Source organism: Sardina pilchardus, chromosome 22 (assembly GCF_963854185.1).
Source record: "Sardina pilchardus chromosome 22, fSarPil1.1, whole genome shotgun sequence".
Classification (NCBI taxonomy): domain Eukaryota; kingdom Metazoa; phylum Chordata; class Actinopteri; order Clupeiformes; family Clupeidae; genus Sardina; species Sardina pilchardus.
In genome coordinates this window covers 8,104,554-8,117,053 of record NC_085015.1, presented here as the reverse complement: position 1 = coordinate 8,117,053, position 12,500 = coordinate 8,104,554, and the positions used below count along the sequence as shown (strand labels likewise).

At 46.2% G+C, this 12,500-nt stretch overlaps 1 protein-coding gene across 3 annotated transcripts in view; it reads left to right on the top strand.

The window, feature by feature from the left end:
• Positions 1-12,500, top strand: part of wnk4a (WNK lysine deficient protein kinase 4a) — a 65,680-nt gene that overhangs the window by 31,220 nt on the left and 21,960 nt on the right. For all 3 annotated transcript variants that reach the window (XM_062526229.1, XM_062526230.1, XM_062526228.1), the window contains exons 2-7: positions 136-308; positions 608-828; positions 1,644-1,801; positions 6,188-6,276; positions 7,289-7,508; positions 10,751-11,213. In XM_062526229.1, the coding sequence (XP_062382213.1) occupies positions 136-308; positions 608-828; positions 1,644-1,801; positions 6,188-6,276; positions 7,289-7,508; positions 10,751-11,213 (1,324 nt within the window). The remainder of the gene's footprint in view (positions 1-135; positions 309-607; positions 829-1,643; positions 1,802-6,187; positions 6,277-7,288; positions 7,509-10,750; positions 11,214-12,500) is intronic.

The following is a 12,500-nucleotide window of genomic DNA, read 5'->3' as shown; positions in this document are numbered from 1 at the left end:
AGCAATGTGCATGTGTATGTGTGTGTGTGTGTATGTGTGTGTGTGTGTGTGTGTGTGTGTGTGTGTGTGTGTGTGTGTGTGTGTGTGTGTGTGTGTGTTGGGCCGATGCTGATGCCTCCTCTGCCCCTCTCTCAGACGCGTAAGCTGACCAAGGCGGAGCGCCAGAGGTTCAGCGAGGAGGTGGACATGCTGAAGGGGCTGCAGCACCCCAACATCGTCCGCTTCCATGACTCCTGGAAGTCCACCGACAACGGCCAGAAGTGCATCATTCTCGTCACTGAGCTCATGACCTCTGGAACCCTCAAAACGTGAGTGTGTGTGTGTGTGTGTGTGTGTGTATGTGTGTGTGTGAGTCAGCATCATGTCATGAATATTTATGTAAAGTGCTTGAACTGTTTTGGAAAGAGTAGTAAAATCAGTTGCTTCCTTTTCAATCAGTTATTACGATTTTTTTTTCTGAGATGTGAGCCATTTTCCCAAGAGAAAGACAAATATGAGATCTCGATATTACACTGAGCTTCAGTGGAAAGAATGATGGCATGTCAGGCTCAATCATGAAGTTAATGTCGCCAACTTCCTGTTTCCTGTTTCCTGTTTCCTGTCTCAGGTACCTGAAGCGCTTTAAGGAGATGAAGCTGAAGCTCCTGCAGCGCTGGAGCCGTCAGATCCTGAAGGGGCTGCACTTCCTGCACACGCGCACGCCCCCCATCATCCACCGCGACCTCAAGTGCGACAACATCTTCATCACCGGCCCCACCGGCTCCGTTAAGATCGGAGACCTCGGCCTTGCCACGCTGAAGAGTGCCTCCTTTGCCAAGAGTGTCATAGGTAACACACACACACACACACACACACACACACACACACACACACACACACACACACACATACACACACACAGAGCAGGAAGTTGTGTACAGATATCTGCTTTAGATTGGACTGACTGATTGATTAGACTGATTTAAATCCTTTTACAGTTAACATGCTACATGCACACGTTACATGCAAGCAGGCTATACCTAATCTGGCCATAGAGATATTTTACATTGTTTGAACCAAATGTGTTCAGCAGGGACTGAAACTGCTGTTTAATCAAAGAAGATAGAAAAAAGAAAGAAATCTATTACAAATTGAGAAGAAGTCAACTGTAAAGTCCAGTCTACACCCGGTCAGCAACTGAAGTGCTCTGAGCGTTGTGTAAAAATGTGTTAATTAATGGTTAGTTAACTGGTGTAGCCAGTTCCATGGTTTATGCTAACTGTTGCAGAATACACTTCATGAATGGAGCACTTAAGTTACGTGCTCAGTGTCGCCTCCCTGTTAACGTATAAGCTGGCCTTATGAGGAGCATTGTCCGATAGTAAACTAGACTTGTTATTGCAGCCTTCATAATTGTTTGTTTTTCTAATATTCCCTACTACCGTCCTTCCCAACATCTTCCCTCCAATCCCGAGAATGTAGAACAACATACGGAAGCATGTCGTAACATAAACACACGAGAGCAGACATAACCCAAACAAACACAAACGTGGCTATGCAGCAGCGTTATATAAACGAAGATTACTAATTAGCGAAAAGTTTGTAAACACTTCCTGTTTCTTTTTTTTTCCTTCTCCTTTTTTTCTGTATTTGTTTCTGATCAGGAACGCCGGAATTCATGGCTCCGGAGATGTACGAGGAGAAGTATGACGAGGCCGTGGATGTGTATGCCTTCGGAATGTGCATCTTGGAGATGACCACCTCCGAGTACCCGTACTCAGAGTGCCAGAACGCCGCGCAGATCTACCGCAAAGTGACCAGCGTGAGTTTCAGTGTGTGTGGTGGTGGTGGTGTTGTTGTTGTTCTGTTCAGATTCTGTACAATCTGTTCTTTTTACATTCCATCTTCCTTTCCAGTTTCCTTTTCTTGTCAGCAGACTCTCGTCCTTTTTCGGGGAAATTTGTGTTTTTCTGTTCTGTTTATGTTAACATATAGGCAAAAAAAGAGGTGCGGACTCAAACTCCCTTTACATTTATTTCATCCAACACCAACCCACCCCCTCCCTCTTTTTCTCTCTCTTCCTCTCTTCCTTTCTCTCTCTCCTTCTTCATTACTTTCCCTCCACCTTATTTTTTCTTGACAACTCTCTCTCCCTCCACCCACCTCTCTCACTCCTTCTCAGTCCCCTTCCTCTTTCTCTCTCTCTCTCTCTCTGCTTCTGTCTGTCTCTCCATCCGTATCTCAGTGTGTGTAGTTGAACAAGTACTGGAAGGACATGGAATGAAAACCATCTGTTCTCCTCACTTACACCCTGGTAGGGGGCTTTCCTACTGCCGTTATAGGATAGTAAACATTTTCTGAGCCACAAATCTCTCTGCCCACCCCCCCACCCCTATGTCTCTCTTCTCTCTCTCTCTTTCTCTCTCTCTCTCTATCTCTCTCTCTCTCTCTCTCTCCCCCTCTTTCTTTCTCGCCCTCTCTGGGGCTGTTCTGCTTAGATCTGTCATACATTCTGCCGTTTTCTTTCTTTCTTTCTTTCTTTCTTTCTTTCCTTCTTTCTTTCAGTCTCATTCCTTTAGGTTATTTTACAGCTCTGAGAAAAATTAACACAGACAGATCTGATGTCATCCTATGGTTGCTAAGACCACATGACAAGACCACAGCAAATTTGAATGTGACCGTCACCTCATTTGATTTTGTGCAAATGTGTAGTGGTCTCTTAATTTTTTCCAGAGCTGTTTCGATGATGAAAGGACTAGTGACTAGTCAGTCTTTTCTCAAAATGTCACTCTCTCACACTCTTTGTATTTATTGACTTCTTTTTCTCTATCAAAGACCCCCCCCCCCCCCCACACACACACACCCCCGACACACACCCATTTACTATATTCATGATCCATCTCATTTCCTCGCTGGCTCTAAGTTCTGTTGTAGCCCCTCGGCAAAAAAGCCATTTCCTGGCTCCCCGTGTGGGCAGGTCGTCCTGCTGACGAGAGTGACCACAACCAGGCCACGTTCCCTGGTTCCCCTGCTCTTGCCTTTTACGAGCCGAGTGTCTCACAACAGAATCGTGACCCTACATTCCTGAGGTTAAAGGGCAGGATGCGACATGTCCACCCCCTTCACCCAAACCCCCCCCCCCCCCCCCCCGCGATGGCAATTCCTGGTAATCTTTGCTGGAGGGGTTGAGGAATGGGGTCATTTAATTTAATAAAGGCAATTTTGGTCATTTTTCTCAATTACTGCCCAATCGGGCTCCTTTTTATAACTCAGGGAACATCACAGAATAGGCTACAGATGGTCTGAATAGTGAGAGTCATCTCGCGCCTCAAGCTTCAGATATGGATCTAAGGAAAATAAGCCATTGATTTGTTTAGTAAGCTGGAGTTTGACGGCAATCTGGCAGATAGCTGAAGGTCAAGGCGGTGTTTGCAACGCAGGTCCTATTAGTGAAATCACGTTAGTCGTTAGTCGTTAGTCCGCACCCTGGCTCCAGGGCTCTCAGCGTAGAGTTTTCTGATCCTCATAAGTCTCCTTATACTGTAGGTCTCCTTGATGGATTGAGAAGTGGAGGAAAAAGCTGACAGCCTCTCCTTTTTAAAGCCCGAAAAAAAGTCACAAGATGTCCCAACTTGTCCCAACTTGATCCCAACTTAGTGGTTAGATGGGGAATTTTTGAAAAATGTTGCCTGCTGTTTGCATGTTTAGATGTTTTTCTCTTTACGACGTAAAATATGCAGGTCTCTCCTGAAATGTCTGGAAAGCTTTTGAACGTGCTACTCTGAAATAGAGAGCGAGACAGTGATTGTTTGTGGTGTACAAGGTGCACAGTGAAAAGTCCCTGTATGCATCTGTGTTTACAACTCAATGATGAGTTTAAAATGTTCTAAGGTGCACCTGTATGCACAATTGTGGAATTTTCTTTGTGTCTTAATGAAGACAACTGTTGACAGTCACCGGAAAAGGTCAATCTATTATCTCACTTCTTCAAACCATCCGACTTGTTTTATGACTGAAGAAGGTCTGTCAGCATACCACCAGACATAGTGTTGATGACTGATGACTTCAGCAAGTTGTTCCAGTCTGTCGGATGATTATCGACAGGAAATATAGATTCTAAACGCCCAGTCGATGTCCTGTTGATAAGCATCCAAAAGACCAATGGGGCAACTGTTTGTTGTGAAGTTTAGAACAAATGTCCTACAATTCCTGTCCTTTTGAAAATTGTACACGGTGTGTTGAAACCATGTTGAAAAAAACATGTATTTTTCCCGCCAGAGGTTTTAGAACTAGAGCATTGTCTACCAGACTAGTTAGACGGGGTCAATCCTGCCAGTCACTGCTGTCAGCCTGAAAATGACGGCATATGAGTGTGTCCAACTGACATGTTTTCACAACTTTCATGATATTTTGGTCCAAGAAATATAAAATAATATTGTTTGACGCAAAATAATATCATAATTAATTATGAAAATTGCATTTAAAAGAAGTTTTTTTTAGTCAAATTCTTGCACTTGGTCACATGGACCTTGTTCATTGTCAGTTGACCACAGTTACAGTGTGTGTGTCTGTGGCTGTTTTGTCGGAGGGCTTCGGAGTAAGTTGCGACGAAGTTAATGTGGGGAGTGGAGGTGTTTTGACGAGCTATACATTTGACACACTGGGCTCGCTATCCCGGGGCTGGTCGGCGTGCAGCCACGGAGAGATTTATAACTGTTTTGATGATGACGTCTGTGCAGTCAGCCTCTCCAACTCGGCCAGACCAAAGGCAAACAGGAGCGCTCGAGGAGGACGAATGGTCGACAAAGTCCAGCGCCAAAGGGGTGGACGTGTGAAGTGTGACTGGCGGTCACCCGTCATTTGCTGTAGGCCGTGGCGTGAGTGTGTGAGATGCCCCATGACTCGAAACACCTGACGAAAGGAACACATCACCACAGAGGGCTAATGATATTTGTGTGTGTGTGTGTGTGTGTGTGTGTGTGTGTGTGTGTGTGTGTGTGTGCGTGTGTGTGTGTGCGTGTGTGTGTGTGCGTGCGTGCGTGCGTATGTGTGTGTGTGTATGTGTGTGTGTGTGTGTGTGTGTGTGTGTTTAGCTCTTAGGTCAGTGAAAAAACAGGAGCCATGAAATAAAATCCTAATTTCTCTTCACGTGCAGCGCCACTCCCAAAGAGGCTCCGAGAAGAGAAGCCAGACTTTGCTTTTGATATTATAGCGTGTTTGTTTGTGTTAATAGCACTCTCCTCCGGGGTAGCCATCATGTCTAAGACTGGTTCATTTTCTTTGGCAAATGAGCCTCAGCTCAGAAAGTAACTCTAGTCAGGAGACACATGCACGTGTCGTTCATGAGTACCAGACTCCCTCCCGGCGAACAGCGTGTGTAATGTAACGTTTGCCAGTCCTCATGTTTTCCGTCTCCTAATCCTGCCCGTCAGACTAATTCAGAGTTGAGTTGAGAACGATGTACAAGTAACCTAACATACAGTAGCCTATACACTAACATATAGCCTACAGTATTTATGCACAGTGATTGTTGGCTTCAGCTTGGAATAGAAGTCAGTGGGCCACATAGTGTGTTTACGACGATGCATGTACTGTGTGTGTGTGTGTGTGTGTGTATGTGTGTGTTTGTGGGTGTGCGTGCATGTGGGCTCTTGTATGCGAGCGTCACAATATTTGCGTTGTGACGAAATGTTGATGTTGGCCACAGAAGGTTGAGGTGGGGACCCCATTGCTTCCTTATCAGTGTTGTCACAGGACAGGAAGTCCTCCACTATCCCACAATTCACTGTCACAGACTGAGACCCAACATGGCCTCTCCTGCGAGACAGCCTCTTTTCATGTCGTAACGTGTGCATCCTGCAGGAAATATACAGCAGACAAAACGAGACGAGAAGACTGTTTTGGAGTTTTCAATTCCAAAGGCTTCAGAATGAACAAGGGGTTGAGCCTAGTACACAGTGTAGTGACTAACCTTAGTTAACTCGGGGTAGGTCGAAGTAATAAACCTCCTAAAAGAAGAATCCTATGGCCTTGTTTAGCTATATAAGCTTCAGCGTTCCTCTATTAGCAGATTTACCACTCACTCACTGTGTCAAATCATCCAGGTTTGTCCCAAAACTGCCAGGTGACCTTGACCTGACCAGGCTTTTGTGTTGCTCTTTTGAAGGTGATTGACAGTTGACTGATCTCTTCCTTTTCCTGTCTCCAGGGTATGAAGCCAGACAGCTTCTTCAAAGTAAAAGTCCCTGAACTGAAGGAGATCATCGAGGGATGCATCCGCATGAACAAAGATGAAAGGTACATAACATGTTCCACCATCCAGAGACATGGCACCAGAGCATGGATTGGTGAAGTGGCATTAACGAATCACATTTTATGTCACGGAATAAGCAATATCTAGCCAGTAACTTTAATACATTATTTTACATTATAAGATACTTTAGGATGAATGCCATCTGTGCTAAATAATGAAGTGTGCATGCAGTGTAATAAATAAATATGAACAAATATTAAGATTTAGTAGAATAACAAAACTATGCTGGCCATACTGTAGCCTAGAGCTGACCTGTTTTGCCACATGCACCTGTGCTCAATATTGAACTGAAAATTGAGCTTAGCCTACACTACACTACACGTTACTCTGTGTATTTGTAAATACTAACCGATTAGGAAAAAACACAAACATTGCCTGCCATTACTGATATTAGTGTAGCGGCTAATTACTTCATGCTAAGTGCTGAAATTGAATTAGTGTAGGCTACATTTAGGCAAAGTTGTGCTTGGCTCTTTAGTGAATGTCTCCTTCCAGATGCCAGGGCAGCCTTATGAATGTGGAGGTTCACCGTGTGTTTGTTTGTTTAGCAGGCCCATGTGTCTGCAGCTGAGGGGTCGATCCCGAGACTGCCTGTGGGGCCTCTTTAGCACTGCCGACGCTAAGCTAACGCTATGGGCCATCAGCGCCAACACTGACTGTTTGTTTTTATACTGTAGCCTACAAACTACATCAACAGCTCAGACTTTTGGATTGCAGTACCGCGGCTAACGCTAAGCTAGCACTGTGCAACACACTGTGATCACTTCTCTGTACAAAAAGTCTAATTTAAAGACTTACTGTAACATTTTATGAGCAGCACAATAAATAGCACGCTTCTTTGTGTCTAAGTGTGTACATGTGTAGCCCACTTATATTTGAACGTTTTTTCCATATATATATATCATACACCACTATCGTGGTGTGTCTTATTTTGTGTTCTGAGGTCTGTGTTCTAAGTTCTGTATTCTGAGTTCTGTGTTCTGTGTTCTGACACAGGTACACCATCCAGGACCTTCTGGAACACTCGTTCTTCCAGGAGAACACGGGCGTGCGCGTGGAGCTGGCCGAGGAGGACGACATGCACAAGGCCAGCCTCAAGCTGTGGCTCCGCATGGACGACACCAAGAAGCTCCATGGGAAGTACAAGGACAACAACGCCATCGAGTTCCTGTTCGAGCTCTACAAGGACGTCCCCGAGGAGGTCGCCCAGGAGATGGTGAGTTCCACTGACAAACGTGTTGACTACAGTCATTTCCTGTGTATTAGCCGCATTGTGTATAAGCCGCACCACAGTGTTTTATGCAAGTTAAAAGAAACAAAACCGTATGAATACCATATTAACTGACCCCATATATTACGTTAACCTTATAGCTGAGGAAATTTTGCTAAATCTATGTATAAGCTGTGGTTAATAGTTGGGAAAGTACGGTAACACCAAAAACCGTGTGTTCTGTATCATAGCCTGACCACCTTTTCAGATAGAAATTCATGTATTTATCATGTATAAAAAACATACAGAATGCGACATTAGGTTGTTCTTCCCAGGAAGTCACAAGTCAGTCTCTGTACCAGGCTTAGTGATGTGCCATGGCAAAGAAGGAGGAGTTAGCCTGTTGAAATGGAGGCTAACTATTGGCCTAGTTCACCCCAGGAACCACGCTAGAGGTCACGTAGTGTCCGAGACTCTTGGCAGGGATTGGTGCGATGGCAAACATGTGTATCCTGAACTCATTAAAATCAATCAATAGGTTTCAATTTTCTGGCGAGGAACTCTGTGAGTGCCAGTCATCTCTCAGTTCATCAGGCTCGTGTGATGCCGTATCTCCGATCTGTTCCTTCAGCGCTGCACTTGACTGAACTCGTCGGTGCCGATCCTAATTAGCTGACTGTGCCAGACGGCACTGGTCAAGGGCATTGTACCCCTCTCAATGACTTTACTCCAGTGGGCAGGACCTCCGAGAGAGAAATGGAAATTATGGAAGGGAATCCCATTCAATTCAATTCAAAAAAGCTTTATTGGCATGAATGTAAATACAATATTGCCAAAGCATCAATCAAGTTATAATAGTCGAAGAATAATATATACTCACTTGAGTAGGACTGAATATCTACTCTGTGTGCTCAGAAAGCCACTGTTTACAGTATGCTTTCAAGGTTTCGGTGTACAGTGTGCTGACCCAAAGTCCCCAACACGAGACTATACAATCTATACTGTCTGTGTGGAGGGTGGGTTGGACCATATGGGATGTAGGGTCACTCGTGCGGGGCAGCTACGGGTTCCAGAGTCCAGTCCACTTCTGTTTGTCCCACTTTTAGCCTCAGTGTCCCCTCGGAAATGTCAGAATGTTCCATTTTAGAAGGGTTCTATCCCAGGTAAACATGTTTAAGGGTCAGGAAAGAGACGGTAAGGGAATAGACCCTTATTTACTCTGGGGGCCAAGAGAATCTTGCCACAATCTAACCATAATCAACATACATACTGTACATACATACAGTACATACAGTACATACATGGATATACATACACACATGCATACATTAATTGGATATACATACATACGTGCATACATTCATGCACACATACCTACACACTACTACTTCTTTCATTATCGTAATCATTTGCTATAAATGTATGATCCTAATAGTTGAACACTTGAAAACTTTCACCTTGTTTGTCCTGCTCTCTGTGGACTGAGGCACCTAAAGGTTTGCTATCTGTTCTCTGTGGAGAGATTAACGTTTCACCACGTGAGTGGCATGTATATTTCACATACCACTCACGGTGTCTGGCTGTTCTTTGAATGTGTTTGCCGTGCATTCAGTGCAGTTAATAATTTAAAGGAGACCTCTTTTACCTTACCCTTGTTGACCCTCTGTCTCACTCAGAAACACACACACACACACACACACACACACACACACACACCTACACACACACACACACATTCATATTCACACACACGTGCACAAGAGAGCCGCAGGCACATATGTGTACATGCTGGTACACTTACACACACACACACACACACACACACACACACACGCACACACATTCTTCCCCGCTCATATCCAACTCCTGCAGGTGGCACAAGAAAGGCACGTTCCGCTTTGAAAGTGGAACTTTTTCGGGTTCCTGTTTAATTGAGAGCAGGTCAGGGAACCCGTGCGCCACGAGTGTGCCGGAACCCTGCTGGGTTATGGCCTCGTTAGCCCGCGCTGTTGCGTAAGGACTAGGAGTCAAGGACACAGGAGTCAAGCTGTCCGTCATCGCCACGGAAACCCGATCGCCGGGCTCAGGAAGAGGAGGAGGCTGCACCTTTAATAATAAAATGACTTCCAGACAGAGAGAGGGAGAGAGAGAGAGAGAGAGAGAGAGGGGGAATGATAGAGAGAGAGAAAGAGAGAGAGAACGATAGAGAGAGAGAATTAGAGAGTGAGAGAGAGCGATAGGAAGAGAGAGAGACCAATAGAGAATGATAGAAAGAGAGAGAAAGATGGACAGAGAGAGAGAAAGAGAGAGAGTGATAGGAGAGAGAGAATGAGAGAAAGAGATGGACAGAGAGAGAGAAAAAGAGAGAGTGATAGGGAGCGAGAGGGAGATTGATAGAAGGACAGAGAGAGAGAAAGATAGAAGTGGGGAGAGGATTGCAAAAAAGGCGGCGAGACGCGCGTCCTGCGTGTCAAGGTCAAGGTCGCCGCTAATGAGTTCTCTCCACAATCCCCTCTTTCTCTCCGGCCCTCTCTCGCCCCGCTTGTCATCACCAACAAATTTATCCGTTTTTTTTTGTTCTTTTCTACGGAGCAAGCGGCAGGTTGCAGAGTGGCCTCGTGTCTGGGTTATCACGTCGGCACGGCGACGTTGACCCCCCGCTGATGCGGTGATTAGAGGTGGGATTTAGTTCAAGGACATGATGATGAGATGCTGATTGTCGCCGTGGTAACAGTGGAGCGGAGGGTATGTGCATCCTATCACGTGGAGCAGCACTTACCCTGCGGGGAGGGGAGTTCCGGCCGGGTTTGAAACAGACCAGGCCCTTATCTGGGCCAAATGTGGCCCACCTCTGTGTCTGCTAGAGCAGGGGCCGGCTTTCAGAGCTCTACATGCAAGTGGATGATAGCAAACGTGAAGCCCATTTAGCGTTCACTGTAGAATAAAGATGACTGGGTGATTGAGGTTTGCAGGTGTGTAGAGAGAATGTGTTGACCTTTACACGTGTACTGAACAAGCCTCTCTTCTTTTTTGTGCTCTGTTTTTTCCTCTGGGGTTACTCTCTCCGCTCTCATCTCATCTCTCTATCTGTCACTCGTTCTTTTTGTCTCTTCTCTCCTCTCTCATCACTCTCTCTCTCTTCCGCTCCATCTCTCTTTCTTTCTCTTTCTCTCTTTCACTCTCTCCGTGTCTATCTCGTCCATCTCTCTCTCTCTCTTTCTCTCTCTCTCTATCTGTCTCTTTCTCAGGTGGTGCTGGGTTTCGTGTGCGAGGCCGACTACAAGCTGGTCGCCAAGGCGATGAGGGACCGCGTGACGGCCATCAAGCGGCAGCGCGAGCGCCAACGTCGCCTGGTCGAGGAACAGAAACGCCGTCACCACGACGACACCATCGAGGAAGAGCCGGAGCCTCTCTCCCCGAGGCCCGTTACCCAGCCGACGCAAAGCCCCTCCCCTTTACCACCTCCAACCCCACCCACCCCCATACAGACCCCTCCCACTCCAATGTCACCTGACTCCGCCCTGTCCATGATTGGCGGGTCAGTCGACTCTGCCCCGTTTGCGATCAGCGGGTCGGTGGACTCGGCCGTTTCCATGGTGAACGGTTCGCTGGACTCCGGGATGACCGGGAGCTTCCCGCTGGAGGAGCGTGAGGAGCCGGAAGCCGACCAACACTTCCACATCCGACACGTCAGCTGCTCCTCAGCCAACTGTGAGTCTCACACACACATAACCGCTATCAAATGCACACACACAAACAAACAAACAAATGAATAAATGCACACATGCGCGCGCACACACACACACACACACACATACACTCAAACAAACAAACAAACACACATTTGATATAATTTATTTGATTCCACTTTACAAGTCAAGTTACAAGTTACAAGTTACTGTAGGAATCAAATCTCCTGAATAATCCAGTAGATTTAAGCAGTTCAGCAATCACGCACACACACACACACACACACACACACACACACACACACACACACACACACACACACACACACACACACACACACACCACACACACACACACACACACACACACATAATGTATGGATATGTATCTACATACATAAATCACTATCACATACACACAGACACACACACCGACAGACAGGCATGCGTCTAATACCCCTGTCATTCCGACTAATTTACAACACGCCTTAGATGTTAACGAGAACATCTCTGGTACAAGATGTCCTTTACACAACACGAGAGCATCAGGTTATCCCCCCGAGTGCCTGAAGACAGCTGCTCGTAGTTTGGGTCTTCCTCCTCCTCCTCCTCCTCCTCCTTCTCCAAATCTTCATCTTCGTCTTCACAGCAGAGGAGGAGATATGCTGTAATGAAGCAAACGAGCTGCAGAAGTCTGTGTGAAAAACAAAGCCATCATTCGTGGCCGCTGGCAAAGGCCTCGTGTTGTGCTGACATTCTTCTCCACTGGTGTGGCCGCTTTGGGTTGCAGCACGTCTATGTTAAGCCCACGAAAAGCGAAGCGAATTCTGCTGCACGCATAAAAAACATATTGTGTTCTGGGGTTTCACTGGAAATGCTTTAGACACTTCTGGGTCAAGTTCTCCCACTATAACCTTATAGTTAACGAGGACACAAAGACAAATGCTCTAGTATGGCCCTGATACAGCCCTGATATGGCCCTGATATGGCTCTGATATGGCCCTGATACAGCCCTAATATGGCCCTGATATGGTTCTAACGTGGCCCTGATATGGCCCTGATATGGCTCTAATATGGCTCTGATATGGCTCTGATACAGCCCTAATATGGCCCTTATATAGCCCTGATATGCCCTGATGTAGACGGGATCTGATCCTGAGCCTTAAGCTGTGTGGCATCACGTCTGTTGAGCCCACCCGTGTGCTGGTTCTGGTTCTGTTTTGGAGCTTTAGCGGATCCCTGACTGACGCTTCCTCTGGAGAAGATCCAGTCATGTTCGTTCAGAGCCAGCTTGTGCATTCGGGATCTG